Source organism: Trichomycterus rosablanca, chromosome 12, assembly GCF_030014385.1.
Source record: "Trichomycterus rosablanca isolate fTriRos1 chromosome 12, fTriRos1.hap1, whole genome shotgun sequence".
Lineage (NCBI taxonomy): Eukaryota > Metazoa > Chordata > Actinopteri > Siluriformes > Trichomycteridae > Trichomycterus > Trichomycterus rosablanca.
In genome coordinates, this window is record NC_085999.1 from 32,686,951 (window position 1) to 32,713,300 (window position 26,350).

Genomic DNA, 26,350 nt, shown 5'->3' on the forward strand with positions numbered 1-26,350 from the left:
GTTCAAGAAATGTGAAGGGTATGAGATTTCTAAGTGCAGGAGGAGAAAATAAGGTGTAGCTCACCACCTGAGGCCAATAGTTCTGAGGTTGGGGAAAAGCGAAATACATTTACTGCCTTAGTGTGGCATGCTAGGTTTGACAGAAACTGAACTACAGCCTTTCCGTCTGGTCCTGTGTCCACACGCCACATCTGAACAAGACAGAAAAAGGACATAAGAAGTTCAGCCCGCTGTGGACACACGAGTGTAATTGTTAATAACTATGGTTTGGTTTTGCACGAACATGTAAATGTAACACAAGTTTACGTACAGTAAAATCACACACCTGAGCTATGGCAAAATGAAACAGATGCAGTGTACTGCTCACTGAGCTTAGGATTTGCATTTTGTTCAATAAAGGTGGTAAACTGTGCTGTTTACTTGTTGCATTTCTATGACTGAAATATTACCTTCATTTTTGTTTCCTAAAAAAACCCCCAGTACATTAGCACATTAATCTCATCTGCCCAATTCTTAGATACAAATTGGTCATAAATAACATTCGACATATTACATAAAAAAATAATAATTAGTTGATGACAGATTTCATCCCCAACACACAGTGTGTGAGAAGTCAGTGGGTGTGAATACTTTCTGAATCCACCTTGAGTGTTTGCATTGCACTGGATGCCCTGTCTTGTCTTGTCTTGTCTTGTCTTGTCTTGTCTTGTCTTGTAATTTACCCTGTAGCCAGTATTTCCAGGACAAGCTCCAGATTCAGCTCTAGACCCAGCACGAAAAAAGTCATTATAAAAAAGGTAATAATAAAATGGCTCAGGTTACTTTAGAGTCTCTGTGGAGTTTCTCTCTGTTTCTAGTTTCTGGTCTTCTCGGCGCTTTCACTTTGGACAAACTATTTTGTGGGGGGGTCACAGCCTTTTTAACTGCGCGATTAGATTCATTTTTAGAAGTAATTACTATACTTATTGTATGAAATTATTCTTATTTAACCCAAACTTACATAAAATACAGCTGGAAAGCTTTGTATTAGTTTGGTAAATGAGTTTATTAGCAGCTGTGCACCCCTGCACGGTAGGAAATGTAAACGACTCCATAACGTTGTTGAAGCTTGATGTTGGCGAGGTTGCCAAATAAGAATAAATTACACAATTAAAGCTTTAATCGAAAATGGGCATGTTGTTCATTCATAAAACATATCTTAATATTTTGAGACGTTTTACATAATGGAAACTGATATTAAGATTAAGATTTTTAGCTGTTCTTTAAAAAAACAAACATTAATAATATTAAAAACATCAATAATATTGAAAAAATAAATGAAAAATAAATAAATACATTGTATTTACTGTTACTAATACATTACTATTGCCCTTACTGGCTAACAGAAAGTGTTGGTCCAACCCTGTCTGTGCGGTTGTTGTCTTGACTTGTTGTAAAACTTTCATTATAATAATCTTCCTCTTCTTCCTCGGCCTTTGTCCCGTTCGGTTGCGGTGTCGGCTCTCGGCGGATCATGATCCGCATTGATTTGGCACAATTTTTACGCCGGATGCCCTTCCTGACACGACCCTCCCTATTTTATCCTGGGCTTGGGACCGGCACTACAATGCACTGGTTTGTGCATCTAGCGGCTAGGTATCTATAGAACAATTCAGTGTTTCCAATTAGCCTGGTGGCATGTTTGTGGACTGTGGGAGGAAACCGGAGCACCCGGAGGAAACCCACGCTGACACGGGGAGAACATGTAAACTCAGCACAGAAAGGACCCACTTAGCCACCGTGCCACCCTTTCATTATAATAATAATATTATTAATAATAATAATTACCAGAAGAATAATAAGAAAAGCTTAATAATTTGATGTACTTATTACTATTAATTATTAATTATTATTATTATTACTAAGTAAATTTGTTGTATGATTGTTGTACTTTATTATCTTTTCTAAAAGAAAATATTACAAATGTAAAATAGCATTCAGGTTTGTATGGATCAGTTGGTTTAATATTTTAATTTATAGTTATCTCATATAACTTTATATGTTCTCTAGCTTGTGTCTAATTGGGCACATCATAGGTTTGCAGTAAAAAAAATATTATGGGTAAAGCACAACTAGCACAATAATCAGAATATTAAAATTACAATTAGTTTTTGTATTTTTATTAACCACTTTATTCATGTCAGAGGCAACAAATGAATGCATGGTATAGGGAATAATAGGGAAAACCAAAGTGTAAAACATGACGTTAAAATAAGAAGAGAAATAGATTCCTATGGAGAAGAATCAGTGACAAATTACAAAACATTTCAATTTGTCACTGATTCCTCTCCATAGTTAAAGTTCTTGTACACAAAATACATCACACTATAGTTTAGGATCCCAATCTGGCAACCTTGCAAAACCGGAAGTGCTAAATGTAAAAGAAGCGCGGGAAAAGGAAAGAGGAGAAGAAAGCGGGACGTTCAGAAGCAGCTAAATCAGTATTTTTATTTATTTTGGTAAACTCTCAGGTAAGTTCAGTTATTTACTAGTTTAAGATGAACGGTTATGTGTGTTACCTGTGTGTTTACTCACTAATATAACTGTAGCATGAGCTGTACATCTCATATTTATACCGACTGTTACTGTGTTTAAGCTTCTGTTTTATTTCTGTAATAATCAGCATGTAAATCATTAAAAATTACATAAATCTGTATAATGGCTCCTTGTACTATCTGTTGTGTGTATATAACCTGCTGTGTGTTTTAATACTGTTGGGAAGGATGTTTGGTTTACTTCTTATTCCTTGTTTTTGTTTATAATGTTGTTTATAATGTAATATTATTAATATACTCTTTATACTTTATGCTTTAATAATAATGCAGAAAATTATATCTCTTTATTGGTTTTTAAATGTGTGATGTGCATTATTCTGATTGTATTTCTGCAGATGTAAGGACACAAACACGGTGGATTAGAAAGTATTCACACCCCCTCAGACTTTATGTGCTTTTTGTTGTGGATCTGATTTTGATTAAATATAATTGCAATATTTACCCATCAGCCATAACCATGAACTGAAAACATGTTTTAGATAGAAGTCATTAAAACAAGTATTCAGAACCTTTGCTGAAGCCCTGTCTGGTTTGTGTCTGAACTCTGGGTCTATAAGAGCCCAATATTTACACTTTGTTAGGACTGAAGCCAAGTCAAAGTGACGATCATATTGTGGCAAAACTATAAAACAATTTCTCTTGATGCATGCTCAATAATCCAGGTACACAAATCCACAAAGTTGAATCAGTTCATCTGGACACAAGTTTGTTGTAGAGATACGTTTCATCACTCAATCCGAATGACTAAGTTCTCCGGTCAAGCAGAGCCTTGGCCAGGAAGGTACGAAAAAACTTAATGGACACTCTTTATATTAAAAAAAAAAAAAAAAAAAAAAAAAAACAGAGAACAAGCTCAAAAGGTCATGTGCTGAGGCAGTGTAACTATAGCTCCCATAGAGCTCCTTTAAAGTGTTGAATGTAGGGTCTGAAGTTTTGCTTGTTAAGTATTTTTTTTTTTTACTTATATATACAATATATATACACACACACGCAATTGTAAGTTGCACAATAACTATTGCCTTCCCTTCATTATAGTCTTCATCTTTTGCCTTCTTTTTATTTTTTTTGTTTGTGAATTAGATTTAAGATGAAGGTGGTAACCTGTGAGATTGCCTGGCACAACAAGGAGCCAGTTTACAGTATGGATTTCCAACAGAATGCTGAGGCCAGGATAAACCGTTTGGCCACCGCTGGAGTGGACACCACTGTGCGCGTGAGTAAGCTTTCCTGGCATGCTTAAATGATTTCTGAATTGGGAAATCTTGAAGGAGCAACTTTGTTTGGTTTAACTGCTTATTAGCAGGGAACAGTCTCTTCTTATGTCCTTTGTTCTGTCTTGTACAGATGTGGCGTGTGGATACAGGACCAGACGGAAAGGCTGTAGTTGAGTTTCTGTCAAACTTGGCTCGCCACACTAAGGCAGTAAATGTGGTTCGCTTTTCCCCAACCTCAGAGATACTCGCCTCGGGTGGTGATGGTAAGTGTTTTTTATTTTTTTATTTTCTCCCCCTGCACTTAGAAATCTCATACCCTTATACATTTCTAATTTTTTTTTAACATCAGATTTCATGTAAAGCAGTCGGTCTGGCTAATCCGATCACGGCACATGTGACTAAAGGCTATTCTATCTGGGGTTTGTTTTCCTATAGCAGTGCTGAAACATATGTGTTATGTTAATCTGAAAGATATTTCTATTTATATTTAAAAGAATAATCACATTCAGTCTGGCAAGATTCCCGTTTGGGCTACTTTAGTTTATGTCTGATACGGTTAGATCACCATTTATATAAATTTTATGTTAGTTTTGCAGTTCCACTCTGGCAGTTTTGGGTTATGGCCTAAGAAAAGCCCTGTACTAATCAGCTGTAGCTTGGAATATATGTATACATGTATACAGCTCTTCTCAGACATTCCCAGGGTGTTAATTTCCATAAACCTTGTGGCTAAATCTTTGATTTTTTTGTGCTTGTGGGTCCATTCTGGAACATGACCTGTTAGAGTTCGTGTCGAAGTTTAGTTAATGTAGTTAATGTCATATTTAAACAGGGGCGTTCGGGTGGCATAACGTTAGCCCACTACCACTGGGATCCAGGGGTTGATTATTACAGCCAATTGCTATTGACTGGTCAAGTGTTTACACACAGAAATGATTGACTATGTCTGAGGGGGATTGCCATCCTGTCTGGGGTAAATTACTGCATTGCACCCTGTAATTCTGGGAAAACATGATAATTTAACGAAATATTATCATTTTTAAACAGGGCTTGTAAAATTGTAAATGTAACCATAAGGATCTGGTACTGTAGAATATGAACTCTTCTCCATTCTTTGTTAAGTTAACCAAAGGCTAAAAGTAAATATTCATTTTATTAGTAATACAAAAGTGAACAGTTTGGTGTATATAATAAATAGAATTTCTTTATTAATTCAGATGCAGCAATTTTACTGTGGAAAGTAAATGACAGTAAAGAGCCTGAACAGACCCCAGTGTTTCAGGAGGATGAAGATAATCAGCATAACAAGGAAAGCTGGATTGTAGTGAAGACTCTCAGGTAATCTTTCCGTCATATTTCTATCATTTCTATTTGTAAACTCCAGTTATTTTATAACTTAAAAGAACACCTGATGTTTGTGTGTTACAGGGGACACATTGAGGACGTGTATGACATCTCCTGGACAAGTGATGGAAAGTTCCTAGTTTCTGGTTCAGTGGACAACACTGCCATCATGTGGGATGTTCAAAAGGGTATGAAGTGAAGCCATTTTACTATGGATTTTTCACCCTTTTATTTCCCAAAGTGTCATTTGCAGTTCCCAATTTTAAATCTGCTGCCGCCTGCTTAACCAAATTATTTAATATTGTCCTTTTGAAAAAGTTCATCAGAATGGGGATAATTAGTGATAAATGGAAAACAGAAATACACAAGACATCAAATCATACAACAAAGAAAGCAGTAAAACTAAATGTGTGTCATGGGGGTATAAAGCACTTAAATGTCTAGTCATAATTGTTTTTTATATTAAATGATTGGCTATGTTTGGTTGGGGTGTGGCGGAAGCCCTGCTGCCAGACCTGCTGCAACCCTGTCCAGAATAAGGTGGTTTATGAAAAAAGTCACAAAACTTGTCTCACCTTTAATTTTCTGTCATGTGCATTTCATGCAGGTCAGAAGATATACATCTTTAATGATCATAAGAGCTACGTGCAGGGTGTAGCCTGGGACCCACTCGGCCAGTACATCAGCACTCTTAGCTGTGACAGGTAAAGTGTGTGTGTATAAGTCTTTGCTAAGGTGCTGTTATCTTGTTTGGGTAGTTACACTCTTCACGCCTCCTTTCCCTCCTTCGCTTTTCCAGGGTTATGCGTGTGTATAGTGTGCACACAAAGAAAAGGGCCTACAGCGTGAGCAAGATGACATCGGGCTCTGCTGGAGAGGGAGAGGTCAGTATGTCGGTAAAATTGTTGTTGTTATTCTATCTGCATCCATCCAGCGATTGCTGATAAAACAGTGGTAAAACCTAGAAATGAAATGTGAAAATACTGTGTAATGTAAAAACACATTATAATACATTTTTTGTGAAATTATCCACCCTGCATCTCTCAGGTGAAGAACTACAGAATGTTCCACGACGACAGCATGCGCTCGTTTTTCAGACGCCTCTCCTTCACACCAGACGGCTCGTTTTTGCTGGCACCTGGTATGCTTATCCTGTTCTATGATAAGAGGAAATGGCATGTTTTGGTCCTGGTTGGTTTTAATAATCAGCTTTGTGTTTATCTTTAGCTGGGTGTGTGGAGACGGGAGAAAACGTCACAAACACCACCTATGTCTTCTCTCGGAAAAGTTTCAAAAGGTTGTCCATTTTTAGAATGGCTTGATATTTTTTCTGCCATGTTCCAGACAATGTTTGTATTTATGTTTTGGCTCTTTAAATGTGTTCATGTGTTTGTCTTGTTATATCAGACCAATAGCCCACCTGCCTTGCCCTGCTAAAGCCACACTAGCTGTACGCTGCTGCCCTGTCTACTTTGAGCTTAGAACCAAGAAGGGAGAGGGTGAGTCCCATTGTATTATACCATCACTTTTACTGTAGTTATTATACTATTTCTTTTCTATTGGTGATTAATTTCTCCTCTCTCCATTTCTATTGGTATTGAAGATGGATCAGAGCAACCGCTGCCCAACACATTTCAGTTGCCCTACCGTCTGGTGTTTGCTGTGGCATCTGAAGACTCAATCTTCTTTTACGACACCCAGCAGACGCTGCCGTTTGGTTATGTGTCCAATATACACTACCATACCCTGAGTGACCTCAGCTGGTAAACATATTTTATTTTAAATCTCCATTATCGATAGAAAAGCAGATTATAATCCATTTTGACCTGTATTTAAACAAAAACAGTACAAAGACAAGATATTTAATGTTTGGCTTTAATAAATTGATATAAGTATATGGTGGTTCTGAAATGTATGCCTCCAATAAGTTTGAATGAGCTGTTAACTAGGCATGTTGTAAAATGTTAAAACAGACACAAAGCATGTTAGGTTACAGAAGAAGCACCCAGGAAGGGTCTAGTTCTTTAAGAGTAAGGTTGGTATCAGGACCTGTATCATCCAACAATGATTTTAGGCATTTTTCTGTCTAACGTGCATAATATTACAAATGGATTGCTGACTTAAACACAAGGCCAAAAGCCATTAGTGGACCCCTGCGAATAACAGAGCAGTGGTAGCTTAGTGGTTAAGGAACTGGACTAGTGATCAGAAAGTTGCTGGTTCAAGCACCAACATTGCAACAAATTTCTTTAGGCCTTGAAAAAATGCTACCCCTCCTCTGAGCTCAAGCTCACCTAAAATAGATTGATGCATAGGTTCATGTAGGGAAGTTGTATATCAGTGGTTAGGGTAAGGCTAGTAATCTGAGGGTTGCTGGTTCAAGCGCCTCCCCGCCATTGAAAAAGTTGCCACTGTTGGACCTGAACAAGGCCCTTAACTTTCAATTGCTTAAATTGTGTTCAGTTACACATGTAAGTGTGGGTAGAAGTAGCTCAACAGTTAGGATACAGGACCAGTCTGTTTACTAAAAAATAAAATCTGGACCAAAAAAAGATAAAGGACCCTACAAGAAAAGACCACATTGTATGAGTTAACAGGCAGAAGACTGTCATTAGGTTGCCGTCTTTAGGCAGGAGGAGTTGTCAGAACCTTTTTATCATCTTAGCATCTTACTGTAGACTTGCAGTAATTTCATTTGATGTTCTTTTTGTTCTCAGGTCTCGTGATGGCTCTTTCCTTGCTGTGTCCTCCACTGATGGCTATTGCTCATTTGTTTCCTTTGAGGAGCTAGAGCTGGGCACACCACTAAAAGAGCGACCACAACTAGAAATGATCACCCCGGTCAATGCTGGTGAGAAAAAGAACAAGAGAACACCAGGCAGTGGCCGAACGGCCTCGCCTGTTCCCCGGCCCACCCCTTCACCCGTCACACAGGAGAAGGAGAAAGAAGCTTCCTCTGCTATGCCTGAAGATAAGAAGACACCACAAGGCCTGAAAGCCAACTCTAAGCCTAGACGCATTACCCTCAACACACTGGAGGGTTGGAGCAAACCAAGCACCCCCAAATCCCCAGCAACACCCACTGCACCTCCTACAAGCAGTCCTAGTGTACCCAAATCTGCCCCTACCACTCCACTGCATAGCTTGGGACCTCTCACTGCCCCAAGCACCCCGCTTACACCAGTCAATGCCAAAAATGCAACAACACCTAAGGGACCCACTCCCAGGTAAGAGAGCTACTTAGATGTGAACTGTTTTGTGAGCAGCAGATTAATGTTTTTATTTTATTTTAAACTAAATCTAGTACAAAACCTTACATTTGATTGATGTCAGTCATACCAAACACGCCCCCTCCAACAGTCGTGCAGTTGGCAACCGCTTCTTTTCACCTGTGTGGGGCAGGATCACACGGAGATCAGTATTGCGTCATTACTAGCCTGTTACTGAAGTTGTATAGATCTTTAAAAGTAAAGTGTGGAGTGAAGAAGAAATAACTAACAAGTATAAACAATTCACAAATGTTTGTAGAATACAATTGTTTTTAATAAGGCGTTAAGAATGGGGGAGATTGTACTGATTATATGATGATTGTTGGTGTTTAAAAACAAAATCTATGAAAGTCAACATTCAGTAAAAGGCAAGAATAGTTGGTTTACTGGTGTCAGTGTGCCAACACTGTGATATCTGGTTAACATGGCACCACCAGTTTGATTATTGAATATAGTGAATATAGTACAAGTTGCCAGGTGCTGTCATACTGTTGGTAGGAATTATACACAGTTCCACTTTCTGTGTTTGTCTGTAAACAATTCCTCTTTACTTTGCCCTGTATTTTAGGCCAGTCTCATGTGTTTGTGAATTTCTTTAATCCATCTTGTTTGGAAGACCAGTAAATAAACACTTTTATACAGTGTAATCAGAATGTATGTAGATCCCACTGAGACTTTGCACACATTGTGCTGTGGATTTAATTTTGAATGAATAAAATTGCCCATAATTATGTACAAAAATGCTTTTCGAATTTGATGAAAAAATTAAAAACTAAAATCTCTACAAAAGTATTTAGTCCCTTTTGCTGTGGCACTCCAAATGTTGAAATCATTTGAAATTGTTCTTTGATTCTTGATGTCTGTCTAGATCTCAAGTTGAGTTTAACTTTTGAAATCTGACCTGATTAGCCATTGTGTGGAAAGACACTCACATGGGTCCTTAGTGGCCCAAAGTTTACATTGCTTTCAAAATAGAAGCAGCTTGGCACAACCTTCCTAGAGTTGGCAATCTGGTCAAATTGGGATTCATTTTAAGTATCTTGGCAAGAAGGGCCTTGGTCAGGAAGATAAAGAAGACAATGAACACACTATGGAGAGATGAGAGAACCGTTAGATAGACTGCTATCTCTGTAGCAGTCCACGAATCAGGCTTTTATGGCAGAGGGGCAATACAGAATCCACTGTTGAGCAAAAGACACAACTGCTCGTTTGGAGTTTAATTATTGTTTAAATATATTCTTTGGTCTGATGAGACCAAACAGCCAGGTGATGTGCAGTGTGTGCCCCTTTGCTAATACATGGTGGTGGCAGCATGCTATAGGGCGTCTCAACTGCAGAAATGGGGAGACTGATAAGAATAATGGGCATTTAAATGCAGACAAATACAGGAACATCTTTAAAAAAGATCTTATCTAGATCGCAAACAAACTCATTATGAGTGGCGATGGTTAAAATCTCATTTATATCCATTTAAAATCAAATTTACAACACAAAGCATGCAAAAAGTTAAGAGGTCTAAATACTTTTTTAATTCACTGTGTTTTCCATTGTAGTAAGTATTAAGTCTTCTTATTTCATGAGTTGAATCAATCTCAACAAACGATGTTTGCATTAGTATCACTCTGAAATACAAATGCTGTTTCTTCTTTTCATTGAACACAGGCGAATTTCTCTGACGCCAGTTATCTCCAGAACTCCAGCTTCCGCCAAGACCTTTGTTACTCCCTCGTCCACAGAAAAAGCTAAACATGGTATGAAAACTAAACCTAGTAAGTGTTAACTCGTACATAATGATTATGGTATGAAGTTTCATCATCCGCTTTATCTTGGTCAGGGCTGCAGTGGTCTCGGGTTCTCCAGGAAACACTGGGCACAAGGCTTTTTTTCAAGCGACCCACATCTTATCCATGATTTTTACTGTGACCTAGGCAACACAAACCATGCAGCAAAACACTAAACGAAAAATACTTAATAAAATAGTGGCAATCTGGTCCCACTGTGGTTTACAAGATGTAACAAAGCCTCCACAAGGGGGCATTTGTGTACAAGTTATTTTGTTTTTATGTACTTGTTAATCAGTTAATTACTTATTTTTTTTCTGTGACCCTTTTTTTTGACTCGCGATCCACCCCCAAGAATCCCTATCTCAGACATAGCCAATCACGTCTGTGTAGATGCCTGGCTGATTGCATGGCTGAGATTTGAACCCGGATCTCAGCAGTGTTGGGCTAGCACAATAGACCGCTGAGCCACCGAGTGCTTGTTTGTGAAGTTGTTGCTCTTTAATGTTTGTTGTATGAGGTACTAAGTGTGCAAATGATTTTTTCTTCATTTCAGAGAGGCCATCTCCTCCAAATGACCCAGTGTGCAAGCCACCTGAATCCAAGCGCCCCAAGACAGATGGAGCTCCAAGTGAAAGTAGCAACAACAGCACTGAGGCCTCAGCAGAGTCAATTATGGATGCATAATTAGCATGTAACGGGAACCAGAGCTCCTCATGCTAAGCTCCTCAAAACGTTTTGTATATAAAGCTTCCTGGTGTTCATTTAGTTAAACGTGATGGCTTGGTCTTAGTACAGAATCTAAGCAGCATTCTAATGACCGGCAGGATTAATGATGTATTTATACCTTGTATTCTTCAGTAATGTTTAAATGAATTTTGCAAAATGGTGTAATTGGTTGTTTTTGTTGACTTCATTGAACAGTGTCTTATTGAATACAAAAAATATATATATAAAACTTTTACCTTGTTTAAAACCTCTTATTTTTTGTTGTTATTAGATTAATTACAAAAAGCCATTCGGGCAATTTCTGTACTGCATACTGTATTCAGGTGCACCAAAACCTGTACAAATATTATAAACTGTATTAATCACATACAGTTGTGTTCAAAATAATAGCAGTCCAACATCACTAACCAGATCAGTCACTGTTTTTGGTAGAAATTATATTTATACATGGCAAAAAAAACTTACTAGTAGATGTAGTAGAGTAATAAAAAACCAACAGACCCAACCATCATGACATGCATGCTGCTGATTCTGTGTAATTGAATAAGTAACTAAAAGGGGTGTGTTCAAAATAATAGCAGTGTAAAGTTCAATTAGTGAGGTCATTCATTCTGTGAAAAAATGGGTGTCAAACAGGTGGCCCTTATTAAAGTATAAAAGCAGCAGATGTTGTACATGCTGGTTATGGTGCATTTCTCTCTAAAAAACAGAGTGAAATGGGTCGTTCCAGACATTGTTCAGAAGAACAGCGTACTTTGATTAAAAAGTCGATTGGAGAGGGAAAAACATAAAAAAGTGCAGAAAATTATAAGCTGCTCAGCTAAAATGATTCAAATGCTTTAAAATGGCAACCAAAACCAGAAAGACGTGGAAGAAAATGGGAAAACTACCATTCGGATGGATTGAAGAATAGCCAAAATGGCAAAGACTCAGCCAATGATCAGCTCCAGGGAGATCAAAGAAGGTCTAAAGTTACCTGTGAGTACTGTGACAGTTAGAAGATGCCTGTGTGAAGCCAAGCTATGGGCAAGAAGCCCCCGCAAAGTCCCATTGTTGCAAAAACGACATGTGCTGAAGAGGTTACAATTTGCCAAAGAACACATTCACTGGCCTAAAGAGAAATGGCACAACATTTTGTGGACTGATGAAAGCAAGATTGTTCTTTTTGGGTCTAGTGGCCGCAGACAGTTTGTCATTCAACGACCGCCGAACACTGAATTCAAGCCACAGTACACTGAAGACAGTGAAGCATGGTGGCGCAAGCATCATGATATGGGGATGTTTCTCATACTATGGTGTCGGGCCTATTTATCGCAGACCAGGGATCATGGATCAGTTTGAATACATCCAAATACTTGAAGAGGTCATGTTGCCTCATGCCAAAGAGGAAATGCCCTTGAAATGGATGTTTCAACAAGACAATGACCCCAAACACACCAGTAAGCATGCAACATCTTGGTTTCAGACCAACAAGATTAATGTTATGGACTGGCCAGCCCAATCTCCGGACCTTAAACCAATAGAAAACTTGTGGGGTGACATAAAAAATGCTGTGTCTGAGGCAAAACCAAGAAATGCAGAGGGATTGTGGAATGTGGTCCAATCGTCCTGGACTGGAATACCTGTTCACAGGTGCCAGAAGTTGGTTGACTCCATGAAACAGATGTGAAGCAATTCTCAGAAACAATGGTTATACAACTGATTATTAGTTTAGTGGTTTACAGTAAAGCTAAATATTGAAGCATTTTTCAGTTTAAACAGTAAATGTTTGAGTTTGTAAAGAAAAATGCAGACACTGCTATTTTTTTGAACAGCCTAATATTCCCTTTTCTTCACTTTCTGTAAAGTAATAACACATTTGATCAATTTTAATTCATGTTTTGATTTGGAAAAGAATGTGCAGTGTTGTCAATGCATTTGTGTGTATGAAAATAAAAGCTATTATAAGAATTCTGAGCTTTATTCACTTTTTTAAACACACTGCTATTATTTTGAACACAACTGTATCTACAGTAATTCTAGGCAGCACATCAGCGCAGTGGGTAGTGCTGTCACCTCAGCAAGGAGGGCTTGGGTTCAATTCCCTGGTCAGGTGTTTGAGAATAATAATAATTAAATACATTCTAAAGCTGAATATTGGTGTTCAAATGTTCAATATTAGGCTTTGGCAACACAGAAATAATGAAGTGAATGAGAGTCTGTCCATCTAATTGCCAATGTAATCTGGCATTATTGACATCATAGCAACCGATGGCATAATCATTGAGACAACAGTATTTGGTTATGGATGCATCCATGTGTTAGTATTTTAGTAATGACCAAGCTGAGCATTGAGCAACAGAAATCCACTAGAGTAAAGTCTCATTAATAGTAAAGGTAAATATGGTGTTAAACATGCGTAAGTCACAACTTTTTTGGAGTGTGTTGCAGGCTTCAAGTTCTGAAATACAATACAAAAAATACAAATTTAATCAGTGAAAACATTTTAAATCTTTCTTTCTACTCATATCAGTTAACCAAGATTTAAGAGAACTATCAAATCAAATTTTTTTTATTGAATTTTTAACACCCAAACTGTTAATGGGGTTTGTGTATTGAATATTTTGATTGATGCTTATTTTCATAGAGAGGTGTGGCAAAGCTGCCTGCATAGAATATTAAATTAGTGGCACATTTACTTATGTAAGAAAAGATTAAATGATTTGTCTGTTGCTCAGGTTTAACTAATAATGATTAATGGTTAAAGTTATTTTAGGGTTTGGGCCAGACCACTTAGTTCCAGTGAGGAGTAATCCAGTGGCCTGCAGAGGGTCCAGACTTTAACCCTGCTGGAAACTTTTGGGATGAATCGGTACAACTAAGCCAGGCCATCTCTGAATGATCAAGAATTTACACAGGTAAAAAGTGAACGTAAAGGGTGATGGTATCATAATTACTCGCAAAAGGAGCATTAACAAAAGGCTCTGTTTATGAACTAGGTTAATAATATTTATATAGCACTTGTCAATAAATGACGCTTAAAATTTCCAAACACAGAACAATGAAGACAGGCAGAAACAAGACTTGGTAGAGGTCTGATTTAAGGTTGAGAACAATTGTAGGTTTAGAGAGAAGAGATAGGTTTTAAGTTTAGATTTAAATATGCAGATAGGATTGGACAAAGAGGAGAGAGCTCCAGAGTCTGTGAGCCAGCCTAGAGAAGGCATGATCACAGGGCCGGCGCTAGGGGGGGGCTGAGGGGGGCATTGCCCCCCCAAATTGTGTCTTTGCCCCCCCAAGCACAATGCAAGCAACGGCTATTTTTAAAATTATCTCTGAACCAATCACAAAAATGCATTTTGTTTTACAGTGTGAAGATATTTCCTTGCTTATTCCTGATTGGCTCTTTGAGTCATATAAAAATCGGCAGACTGCCCCAAACAGTTCAGTTCGGCAGTATATGTTCTGTTAGTGTGAGCGAGAGGCAGGTATACTGGTAAACACTTTTTTTTTACAGAATTAGTATTCTTTTGTTTTCTTTATATTTTAATTTCCCAATAATATAAATATTCTCACTCATTCCTATTTCCACGTTTGAATATTCTCAGTCTGTGTGTAGGTACATTTGTCAGCTTTGACTTAAATTTGTATTAAAGCCTTTCAAGAAATAGAGTTGTTCTATTAGTAATGGCAATTTAATTAAGGGGGCGTATTAAAATGAAATACAATTAGATAATCTTTTTTCTCCATTTACATAATCAACATGTATTTTTTAATCATTGGGTTTTAAGTTTAAGTTCGAAAACATGCATTTTTATTTCTTTACCTCATACATCACTTTAAGCCAGTATCAATAGCTTGGCTGTCATCATTCATGCACAAATCAAGCCTTGAATATATTTCTGGCTTCAAAAACATGACTATCAACATGCCCCCTCATTAGGTTTTACTGCCCCCCCCAAGCAAAGCAGTCCAGAACCGGGGCTGCATGATCACCATACCGATGTAGGTTAGATGATGGATAGTCAGTAGTCCAGCAGAGGAAGACTTGAGAGTACAAACTAGTTTGTAAAGAGGAATTATATCAGGCAAGAAAGGAGCAAGGTTATGAAGAGCTTTGTAAGTGAGAAGAATTTTGAATTGTATGCGATTTTACAGGAAGACAGTTAAGATGTTGCAGGATGAGTGTAATGTGATGTGAGCGGGTGAGGAGGTGAGCAGCAGACTTCTGTATCGAGTTTCACCTCTTTGCGAAAAGCTGTGTGAGTGAATGGTCTAACAGTTTAAGAACTATGTTTATCAATGCCCACTTAAAAATAATGTAGGTAAGTTAAATTGTATTTGTCTTTTCTTTAGTAAAATATTTAGAGAAGATTAAAAACCAATATAGTTTTCAACCAATAACAAGATGTAAATAATTTGTACAATCTCTCAGTATCTTTTAGTATTAAGTGCTAAACAAATACTGAAGATGCATCGACAAGATGTAAAAACATTGATAGGAGAGGATTGTTGGTTGATGTAGATATTGTGTGTTATTAGTAACATTAGTGTTCCATACAGTTTCAAACAGTGATGACTAGACTTGGGGATTAAAGAGAAGGTCAAACCTTTCAAACTAAAAAGGTCAAACTAAACGTTAAAGATTTTTTCTGCAATAAGATTGTTGATGCAGAGCAGTAATTCCAAATACCACCCCTGATTAAACCAAAAACTTTCAAGAATCACCTACCTGTATTTCCCCTTACACAAGAACACACTTTTTTTTACAGTAATTAGTCTTTTTAGCACATTTTGGTACTTCCTCTGTCCTGTCAAGAGTACACCTCAAACTTCAATAAACTGTACTGTACCACCAACATTGTAAGTGATTGCTAGCACAAACACAGCAGTCTGTTAACTTTAGATGTCACATTAAAAAATCCTTTTTGTTCTTATATACCATGCAGGAGCCATCAAAGCTGGCATCATTCTTCCTGGCGTCAGTTTCCTTCAGCCATGAATTAATACTAGATTTTATTTTTTATTATTGATATTTGCATGCATGATGTGTAATTGTAGTGAAATTTGGTGTCTGCATAGCAGAAATCTTTATTAAACAAATAGCATGATCCAGTGGTGCAGCTGTCTTGTATGCTAGCAATTGTTGATCCAGACAAGATTGGCTGTGTTTGAGGGGTGGGTGGCTGAAGTTGTGATGAATTGGAGCTAGAGTATTCCTGCCATGCCCCCCATGCCCCCCATGTTACCCGGTGGAACTTGACCTACAGCGACTCTGTTGAAGGATAAAGCAGCAGATGAAAATATAATGAACTAAATAAATACTACTTTTATATATAAATGACAAACAAGCATTTATTTTAAGCATCCAGAGGTTTATTACAGGTATTTGTACCACACTTTGATTATCACATAGATAACCTTAGAGGGAACATGAACAAGCACTGTATGATTTACTCCAACCTCAATAACTCCAGATCAGAATTAGTTAGAAGCTTAAAATTTGGGATGGTGATAGTAAACAACATTTGCCACAGAAATAAAGTGTTGGTAATGGCATTGCAGACCTGCATTCCTACTTACACTCACTGAAACTTTGGAATTAAAAAATATTGTAAAAAGCGCCTATATTTTGGGGTTTTTTTATCATCATTTGAGCATGGTTAAATATCATCATGGCATTTAGCTGTTTTTTCTGATACTTTAAAGGGTTTTTAAATAACATTAAAGTATAAATTCTGTGTTATCTTATAAATTTTCTGAATGAAAAGCCTTAGAAACTAGGTATGTCATTTAGGCGGAAAATGCACAAAAATAGGCTGGACAGCCAAGGGGTTAACAGTGTTCCACACAGCAGGTCGGTCAGAGGATACTAGACTTTATATTTAATTTAACTAGTCAGCTGAGAAGTGAACAAATGAAATGCAGACAGGACATTAACCCAGTGTTTGTGACCACTGATTCAGCTGCTGTTTTATACTTTAATGTGTAGTTGCAAAAAATGTACGTGACCTTTTGACAATTAATAATGTTTAAGAAATGTACATCGTGTGCAATGTCGATCCGATTCTTAAGTGGTTTAATTAAGAAGTAAAACCAGAAGCAAAACACTGAAAGGCAGCTAAGTGAACGCCACCTTGTTTCTCATTTCCATAATGATGAACTTAACCGGGCTCACTCGTTGAGGCAGCTCTGACGTCAACAACCTATCTTGATCTAGAGAGGAGTGTGTGCGGTGGGGGGGGGGGGGGGGGGGGGTACAGAGCGCACTTGATTGACAGCCTCTCGGACCAATCAGAGCGCTCGTAATAGAGGCTCTTTAAAGAATCTACTAATAGGCGTCGGTGAGAGGCGGGGCGAGTTGTTGGGCGTCGAGAAGAAGTTAGGTTGACAGACGGTATCTAGCAGAAGGTGACGAGTTTTAAAAAAAAAATCGAATTATTCGGACTTGTGACTGGACTTTCGGCGAAGTGGACACACACAGAGCTGGTTTAACTGGATGGGCGCCGGTGGGTAATGCCGTTTCTGGAATTTAGCGCTCCGCTGTGGGTGAGGGACTCGTAGGTGTTTTGGATCGGCGATGCTGGGCGATGGAGAGGCGCAGCATGTTGCTACCGAGTTAAAGAAAGCACAAGTTAGCACGAGACGCGCTGCATGTGCGCACGCATCTGTAACTACAAGCCTCAGATCCTCATAGATCTTCACAGATCCTTATAGATCCTTATAGATCCTGGATTCAGCTGGGAGTTCTGCTCTGGTGCAATATTTTATGTGTGAGTTAATAGAAGAATAGGACGATCCTGTGACAACTGGAACATTTTAATAACACGATTTGCAAGTTTGATGTCTCAAGTGAAGCTCATTTAAGTTTTGGATTTGTTTTATCAGTCTGATGTGTCAGAAATTATCAGAAAGTTAAAAAACACATGCTGCTGCTGTAGTATCATTGGAATAAGATGAAGTAAATAAGATCAGTAGAGGGTTTGTGCTGGGAGTCTCTCCACAATATTGATGCAAATTCAGGTGCAGAGTTGTTGGGTTAGGTGTTTGACTCATTCATCCATCATATATACCTTACAGAATTAAATACTGCCTAAATGTTTATGTGTATTTACTTCTCTTTAATCAGCAGCTTTATCACATCGAATTATATTTCTACCTGATAACCTGATACACATTGCAACTTGAATGTGAGCAGTGCGCATGTAATTGTGGACGCCATGGCGTTGTGATGCGCATCCTGAACCACACATGGATGGATTTCCCTTTTCACAACCCGCTCCTGCTCTGATGCTCTGGATTCATTTACAAACAATTCAGCAGCTTTAACACGACATCATTTACCTATTACAAGCTCCATATAATCACGACCGATGCCACCTGTGATCAGCTTTAGCCCTGGCTCTATCCGATCCTGTCAAAAGTTTGTGAAGTGACATTTCAGCATCCTTGATTTCATCCCAGGATCTGAGACATTGTTGATCGTCCTGATGTTGACCTGTTTACACGCGTACACAACACGGAAACGGATCTAGACCTAGTTTCGTTTTAAAACCAGACCTAAACCAGGAGAAATGGCCGATGAGAGCTCACACGCAGGCGATGAGACACGCTTGTGCCACACGGAGCTACATCAGCACTTCTCCGGCTACCTCAACGGCGCCTCCTCTTCCTCCTACGCCTCTTCGTCGCCCTTCTTCGAGACCATTTGCGGCTCTTTGTACCGTAAAAAGTTAGAGAAAGGTCAGGTGCAGTACCGCGAGGTGCTGGCCGAGGACAAGCGGCTCCAACTCATCCAGGCTTTTCACGTCAAGACACCCGGGGCGCCTCACCACACCCTGGAGGACACGTACCGCCTGGTCGCCGAGCACTACTGGTGGGAAGGTATGAGTTAGTTTCCAAATTGAATATAGAAGCAGGATTTTTAAGAACTTGTAAGAGACTCAGTGATGTAGTAACCCCGTCCCCCATGGTGTTATTCATCTTAATATTCAACACATCCCTAGTGTACCACATGCAATAGTTTTAACTTTTCCAGCCAAGATGAGATAAGATGAGATAAGATGAGATAAGATGAGATAAGATGAGATAAGATAAGATAGCCTTTTATTATCCCATGGGGGGAAATTTGCAGTGTTACAGCAGCTTTCAAGAATATAAAAATACAAAGTGTTTACACATATGTACATATATATATTAAAAAGTAGAAAGTGGGAATATATAAAAAATTACAAAAATATAAACAGTATTTTTACAGCAGGTATTGCACATATTTAAAAAGTTAAAGAAACTTTCAATTTGAAACGCATCCTTTATGCTAGTGTTTGAGCAATGACCAATTTCCACACTTTTCCTGTGTAGATATAAAAGCAGTTTATGAGCATGGGTGAGTTAGGGTCTGGGGTGTGCTTTCAAGTAGTGATCCTGGAAATGTTTATCATAGCAAACAAATAAATAATAATAATGCAGTGTTCTTGGTGGCTATTTTACATTTTCCCCACAATATATCTTCCAGTCTAACCATACCCAATTATTGTATTGCAGTCCAAGGGGGTGTGTGAAAGTTTCAGCCCTCTTATGCTAGTGCAAGGGATTTATTGCTATAGGAAAACTCTTGTCCGATTACTGAAACTTTAAAGTTTTTTTAAATGTTTAATTGTGGATGCATCTGTTTCTGGGGTTGATTACACAACCTAAAAAAATTTAAAATAGAAGTAATAGAGTTGCATATATTTATTTTTACACTAGACAGTGTATATTTTAGCATTAATCAGATTTTAAAAAAAAAGCATAACAATGGATGTCAACAGGTATCACACTGCAAGTAATATGAGAACTTGTAACTAGCTAGTGTGATTGCAGGATTAGTAAAAGAGGTGTAAGACAATATTCTGGTTAACATTATGCCACATGAGCTCACAAATTGTATGTTTCTGAATTTTGTGGCAAGTGTTGGGATTTTTGAGTGCTCCAAGTGCTCGTAGGTTTATGCATATGACTACTATCATATTTTTTGGCAAAATAATATATTGCAAAAGAATTAAAAGGCATAGCAAAAACACAGACTTGCTTAAGTATATAATGTTTTGTTTATTAGATTAATTTATGCCAGAGAGGCATAGTGATATTGTAACAATCTAGAATCTTTTAAATTACTGCAAATGACACTATGTTGTTGGCATAAAACTGTTGTCCTTTTTGTGATGTTATCAATTTGTCCTTTTTCAGGAATGTATTTTCAGGTGAGAGACTTTGTTCTGAGCTGTGATGAATGCCAGCTGATGTGGAATAAAAAAGTAGATGTAAGAAACCATCTTTTGTTTTGTACTACTTACCTTGGTCTTGTTGACATCTTTGGACGTTCCTCAATGTCTGTGTCTGTCCATCTGTCTTCCTCTTCCCCTTTACTTTTAGTGCTCAGAAGTAAGAAATGTCTCCAAGATGGTGAAATCACATAGCCATAAAGTTCTAAGCAAGCTGAACAGTCAACGAGAAACTGGGCTGTTTTGTGACATCACACTTAAAACGGGCAACGGACACTCGTTTGTTGCGCACAAGGCTGTGTTGGCAGCTGTAAGTGAATATTTCCAGGAATTATTTACCGAGATGGACTCTGCTGCAGAACCTCAGCCGCATGTTGACCTTACGGGTAAGCATTTTGTAAACAACTTCTCGTTTAGGCTGAGCTTACAAAGTTCCTCTTAGCATAAGGTGGCCGTTGGGATTTTCTTACAGATGTGAATCTAGCAATTTGGGATGGGGGCGTGTACGGAACAGACACATTTCTCAATAGGAGAGTGTCGAGAAGGGCATCCGGCGTAAAACTGTGCCGCTGTGGTGATGCCTTACTGAAGCAGCCAAAAGGAGTTTGTGCTCTAAGGAGTATGTGCTCTAATCATTAATCATGTCTGAGCCTGACATGACAAACATGTCCTTTAAAAGTATGTGTAAACTTTACCTGTAGGTGTTGGAACATAATTTACTAACTATGTATTATTTGGGCTTTTTTTTAGGTTTTAGTGAGGAAAGTTTGCTTGCTTTGCTTGAATTTTCCTATACTTCCACATTGACACTGAACTTGGGTACTCTGATGGAAGTAGCTGCAATGGCTCGCCACCTTCGCATGTGGCCTGCCCTGGAGGCCTGTTCTGCTCTCCAGAGTGAGCAAGAGGCTGGCCTGCAATCTGCCAAACTGTCGACACCCGTTGAAGCATCCTCTGCAATGTCTGGTTCCTCCTTCATGAACAGCTTCTCTTTAGACAGGACAGTGGGGTCTAAAAGAAAGAGGGAGAAGGGCCGGTTTGGGGTTTCTTTGCAGAACAGAGCCCACATGGTAGAAGGCACAGATGAATCTGACCAAGAAGGTTGGTCTGCCCAAACAGGACCCACTCAGTGTCAAAGCCAGGTCCTCTTCAGTCCCCAGGCAGAAGATAATGGATTTCCCTGCAGCCCAACACGGCGGATGAAACTTATGGACTTCAAATCTCCATCCAGCAAAAGGAAACTATCCCCTCGGCCGTCTTCATCAGTCATTTCCTCGAGTCCGTCCACTGCCACTCGGTCGTCCTCTCCATCCCGCAGGCTGCTCCGTTCCTCCCCAGGAGCTGCACTTGCCCTTCGTAGACTCCTGCCCAAAATTGACCTCGCTACCAAGAGGAAGAGAAAGTCCTCTTCTTTTCACCGGCCCTATAGGGTAAAGTCCGATAACTCTGCGACACAGGTTACACCAGTAAAGGTGAAGCAGGAGGCTGAAGTGGAGGATATGTGCTGCATTGTTCCACAGGATGAAGTGCACAGTCCTCGTGCTCAGGAGAAATATCGCCTACTTAGTTTTCTTGGCTTGCAGCGGAGGTCCCTAGTTCCTGGCCCAGAGGAGAGGGCAGGTTGGGGGCAAAAGAAAAGGCTCAGGAAACTTAAAGTAAGTGACTACTCTCTCACAGTCCGACGTAAACCACGTACCCAAAGTCAAGGTAGCTATGCAACTAATCTGGGAGGCTTTGTAGGTGTCAGCTCATCTCTTTCTCTCTGTGACATGACCAGAATGGATCTTCTCAATAAAGTAATAAAAGTAGAACCTCAGGTTGGCTTAGACAAGAGATCAAAGAGGAAACTAGACACAATCGGGCAAATAGAGCAGTTAAGTGTCAGAACCACACGCAGCCAGTCACTGCATGCAGGGTCCTTTAATGACCGTCCGTTGAGAAGCCATTCCAGGCGTTCAGGCAATCCGCTACCTCAACCTGCAGGCAGAGAAAGGGTCACAGTACGAGAAGCTCATGCCTTACCAAAGAAAACGTCTTTCAAGACAAAGGAGGAACCCACAGAATACATAATTTCACAGCCTGCCCCAAGTGGTACCCGACGTCGCCAGGTGCCACCTGTGGCTTCCTCTAAAGCTAGAGTTTCAGCACCTAAGGTTGGTCCACCAGTCAGCCGACCATCAGCAATCACCACTACAGAATCTAAAAGCAAGGTGCATTATAACATGGAATCTACAACAACCGACAAGCACAAACTCATCAGACAAAACCAATCTGTCCGAGAAAAGTCCAAACAAGGACAGAATAGTTTAAAAGTAAGAATTCAACCAGAGCAAAGTTGCATGGCTAAGGTCAAAAAGAACAAAAAGAACATGTCACATGAAAAGAAAATAGAAGAAAATGCTACAGATGTACAGGGTACCAGAGGTTGGAATCTTTCCAATACCAACCACGAGCACTACAACAATCCGCTTTACAAAGCTATAAAAGAAGAGCCAGCTGACCCTTTACCCCTGACGCAGTCCTTCTTAACTAGTGATGTCTCAGACCTCGGTAAACGTCAGAGCAAACCACCTGTAAAACTGCTGGACCAGGGTTTTCTTTTTGGGCTCTGCCGACCACCTGGAGGAATTAAAAGAGAGGAGGAGAGTGTGGACATCTGCTTGACCCGCTCTGTCTCGCACAGTAGCACCTCCCACAGCAACATGTCACCTGCCGCTGTCCGAAGAGATCGCATACAGGCAAGGCTCTCGTCGGATGGATCTGGCCTAAATGGCCCTCACTGGGCTGGACTTGGAAACAGGTCAACGTCATCTTCTCGAGGATTGTTTCTCCGTGTGAAGAAGGAAGAGGAGAAAACGAGCATATCTCATCACTCAAAAGCCATTAGAAGTACTTCACAGCTTTCAGTCGGCAAGAAAAGCTGTAAAGTTAAAAAAGAGCCACCAAAGACCAAGGTAATTGCTATATTTTTTGTATTTTGTAATGTAACGTTTTGTTATCATGTTCTAGTAAGAAGATAAAACTCTGCTTATCATCTCATAATAACAACACGAGTTTTTAGAAAAAGCTTGTGATGAACTGTTCGCTACATACTCTGTTTAAAATCTGCACTCTGGTTCTGATGTTTTTATTTTTGAAGAAGTTGCACCCTGTGAGCAGTCGGCGCACCGTCATGATGGAGTCCATCCGACAGGCTTGTGTCAACCAGCCTAAGCCCACCCGGGGCCAGGCCTCCAGTGGAGTCCACTCTTGCCTGCAGTGTAGAGCATCCTATAGGGACTGTGATAGCCTCATCATGCATCGAATCAGGCACATTGAAGGCAAACACTGGCCATGTCCGGTAAGTGCTTACATTATTTTACAGTGCACATTATTTTAAAAGAAATTAAGTTGGTGGGGCGGAGCTTGTGTAGCGCTAGGCCACTACTGCTGGTATCCAGGGTTTAAACCCTCAGTGGCATTCCATATTGGGTGTGTTACTGCATTGCGCCCAATTTTGAAAAAAACAGACCCACCCCAACCCTGACCAGGATAAAGCACAGCAGTTCATTGTGCTAGCCCACCACCGCTGAGATTCAAACCTGGTTGGGCATCTAAACAGACATGATTGTCTTAATCTGAGGGTGTTTCTGCCTTGTGCCCAGTGTTAAAGCAGTTGATGTAAATGAAATAAAATGAATCTGTTTTCACAAGCAGATGTAGCCCTGCCCTAGATTGTAGTAATAATCTAGTAAAAAATTCTCTTGAAAAATCCAAACCAGTTGACCTCAGCAACCGAGTACTTTTATTGACTTTGCTGTGTGGTTCTTTATATTATGCAAGGTCTTTCCCAACCCTACAGCATTACCTCACCATGCAGTGCAATGCTTATTCAGTAGTAGTTTTTTGCAACTTCTGTGACAATGATGATTTTAATTTGAATACTTTGTCAAAAAAGTGTGAATTTAGTGATGATAGAAAGTGAGGAATGTCACAGGTCTGAGTCACCACAGGTCCCAAGATCATCTGTACAAACAACAGCCTTTAAGCACTGTCAAAAATTTATAAACACTCCTCCTAATTGTTACATTTGGCAGTTTCAGCCACAGATGTTGTTAACAGGTGGATACTTTCAGGTTTATAATTTTCCAAGGCTGTCTCGTGTTTCAGCATGACTGTGCCCCTGTGCACAGTGAATGTCAGGAACTCCAGTGGCCTAGACAGAGCTTTGATCTCAACCCCACTGAACCTTGGAATGACGATTGTTAGTCAAGCATCAGGACTTGACCATACAAACAACTTATCATCTTTCCTCAAATCGTCAAGGTTGTTATATCTACAAAGTGGGGGCAACTTTGTATTAATTCCTGTGGTTTTGGAATGGGATGTCCAACAAGCTCATGGTCAGGTGTCTACCTAGTTGTGACCAGTTGGTGTACATAAAACGGTGGTCCTTTGCCTAGGTTACCAAGGAAACTCAAAATGTCACATTCTTCTCACATTTGTTCTGATGGTCAGAATCTCAAAACCCCAAAATTTACGGCTTATACAGATGATATGATATTTATACAGATTAGAAACGTGCTTTTAATTCCAATCTTCCTTTGACATTCTTACAGCTGTGCAGCAAGACATTCTTCAGAGAGATCAATGTGAGAAATCACATAAAGACACACAATCCTAAACTCTACAAATGTCGCCAATGTATTGCTGCTTCCTAAGGTAACAATTGTGTTTTTGTATTATTATTATTAGTAGTAGTAGTAGCTGTTGTATTAGTATTATAATATGTTTTAACAAACATTTTTTAATTAAATTTTGACCACCAAATTTTGGTTTATGAACAGTACCTAATTTGCTAATATTTTGTAAAAATTCTATAGGTGGAGAACACTGAGACGAGACAGTGAAGGAGGATTTTTTTTTTTTATTATAATTTCCAGAAATATGAAACTGTAAATACCTTAAATGTGTAACATGAGAATGAAGTCCAGTCTATAGTTGTAATTATGGTTATTGGCATTGTGTGATTTCTTCTGTACAATTATTGTAATTGTTATTTAAATAACCAAACTTAAAAAAGTTTTGCCGTTGCTGTAGATGCGAAATTTGAACCAGTGACGTTTCTCTCAGGGGGTGGAGCCCAATGATAATGGTAATATTTGTAAATGAGGATTGTGTAGAATGCTTTAAGATGATTACTACTATTGTAATTACTGCAATTATGTTATTATTGTTATTATAATTATTTTTATAAATAGTATAATCTTTTGAGTGCACTTAAAGTAGCTTTGTTTTTAAACCTAAGAATACTTGTGAAGCGGTCAGGTGAGAGGTTCTGGGATCTACTTGAATGATTGCTGAGGAGGAGGCTTGCGATTTGCTCTTTGTTCCAGATGGAGGTTACAGGCACTGAATTGTTCTCCAAGTAAAGAGGGACGGTTGGTAAAATAGTATAAATGCATTTCTTTGCATCTTTTCCAGCTGTGTGGATGGGCAGGGTTTTTAGTGTTGTTTAAAATAAGACTCTGCATCTATTTTAAAATGAGGGAATCCCAACAGGTCTAAATGTGACTTTTTACAATGACAGTTTCCGTAAATTACTGTTTTGGATATTTGTTATTAAGGAGTTCATCAGATATCTTTTCAATTTCAGAGCTTTTTTATTCAAAGCTTCCACAGGATTTAATGCAGTAAAGTTATATGAAGTTTTGAATGTAGTGATTTTTAGCTTGAAACCACAAATGTTTTCAAACTGTTAAAGGCCGATATCAATCTAAATAAATTTTGCATTTTATTCTTTGATTGTCTGACAATGTTGTAATACCATCGATTGAGCGTCTTGTCTTTTGAATTGACTCAAAAGCACATAAGGAAAAGTTGCAATATGAGAATATTTTTTATTCCTACTAGTCTGTCTTGTATTTAATACTTGTATCCCTGAAGACCTTTGCAGTATGGACCGTATTGTTCCAACTGTTCATAGCTGTCCTGCAGTCTTTTGAATGTGCATGACAACCTTAACTGTGGCAAACATGAAATATATACATTTTCATTCTGGTTTCAATTTAACCTGGCTCTCTTTTATGCCATCATAGCAGTTTTTCTGCCAGCACTCACAACAGAAACAACTTCACACTTCCATACAGCCTTGTACAATATTATGGTTACTGAAATGCGTTGGAAGAATGAACACTT

General features: G+C 38.9%; 2 protein-coding genes across 3 annotated transcripts; both read left to right on the plus strand.

Annotated features, from left to right (window-relative positions):
* Positions 1-2,428: 2,428 nt before the first annotated feature.
* On the plus strand, positions 2,429-11,160 carry chaf1b (chromatin assembly factor 1, subunit B). 2 transcript variants are annotated; one of them, XM_063005996.1, is made up of 14 exons: positions 2,429-2,510; positions 3,675-3,807; positions 3,939-4,071; positions 5,026-5,146; positions 5,237-5,340; positions 5,760-5,856; positions 5,952-6,036; positions 6,200-6,293; positions 6,380-6,449; positions 6,560-6,651; positions 6,756-6,915; positions 7,870-8,379; positions 10,084-10,190; positions 10,759-11,160. In XM_063005996.1, the coding sequence occupies exons 2-14, from the start codon at positions 3,682-3,684 to the stop codon at positions 10,887-10,889; spliced, it is 1,830 nt and encodes a 609-aa protein (XP_062862066.1). In that variant the 5' UTR covers positions 2,429-2,510; positions 3,675-3,681; the 3' UTR covers positions 10,890-11,160. The 2 variants fall into 2 exon arrangements, with proteins under 2 accessions (XP_062862066.1, XP_062862067.1); XM_063005997.1 differs by having other exon boundaries at positions 10,084-10,172.
* A 7,184-nt stretch (positions 11,161-18,344) lies between these two features.
* On the plus strand, positions 18,345-25,431 carry si:dkey-229b18.3 (uncharacterized). Its single transcript, XM_063006536.1, has 7 exons — positions 18,345-18,794; positions 20,139-20,212; positions 20,325-20,559; positions 20,924-23,127; positions 23,313-23,513; positions 24,772-24,874; positions 25,036-25,431. The coding sequence occupies exons 1-6, from the start codon at positions 18,485-18,487 to the stop codon at positions 24,871-24,873; spliced, it is 3,126 nt and encodes a 1,041-aa protein (XP_062862606.1). The 5' UTR covers positions 18,345-18,484; the 3' UTR covers position 24,874; positions 25,036-25,431.
* The last annotated feature ends 919 nt before the right edge of the window (positions 25,432-26,350 follow it).

Coding starts and splice junctions, on each gene's coding strand:
- si:dkey-229b18.3 (XM_063006536.1), top strand. CDS start 18,485: ATGGCCGATGAGAGCTCACACGCAGGCGATGAGACACGCTTGTGCCAC. Junction 18,795..20,138: donor CGAGCACTACTGGTGGGAAG/GTATGAGTTAGT, acceptor GTCCTTTTTCAG/GAATGTATTTTCAGGTGAGA. Junction 23,128..23,312: donor AAGAGCCACCAAAGACCAAG/GTAATTGCTATA, acceptor TTATTTTTGAAG/AAGTTGCACCCTGTGAGCAG.
- chaf1b (XM_063005996.1), top strand. CDS start 3,682: ATGAAGGTGGTAACCTGTGAGATTGCCTGGCACAACAAGGAGCCAGTT. Junction 5,147..5,236: donor ATTGTAGTGAAGACTCTCAG/GTAATCTTTCCG, acceptor TGTGTGTTACAG/GGGACACATTGAGGACGTGT. Junction 8,380..10,083: donor CCTAAGGGACCCACTCCCAG/GTAAGAGAGCTA, acceptor CATTGAACACAG/GCGAATTTCTCTGACGCCAG.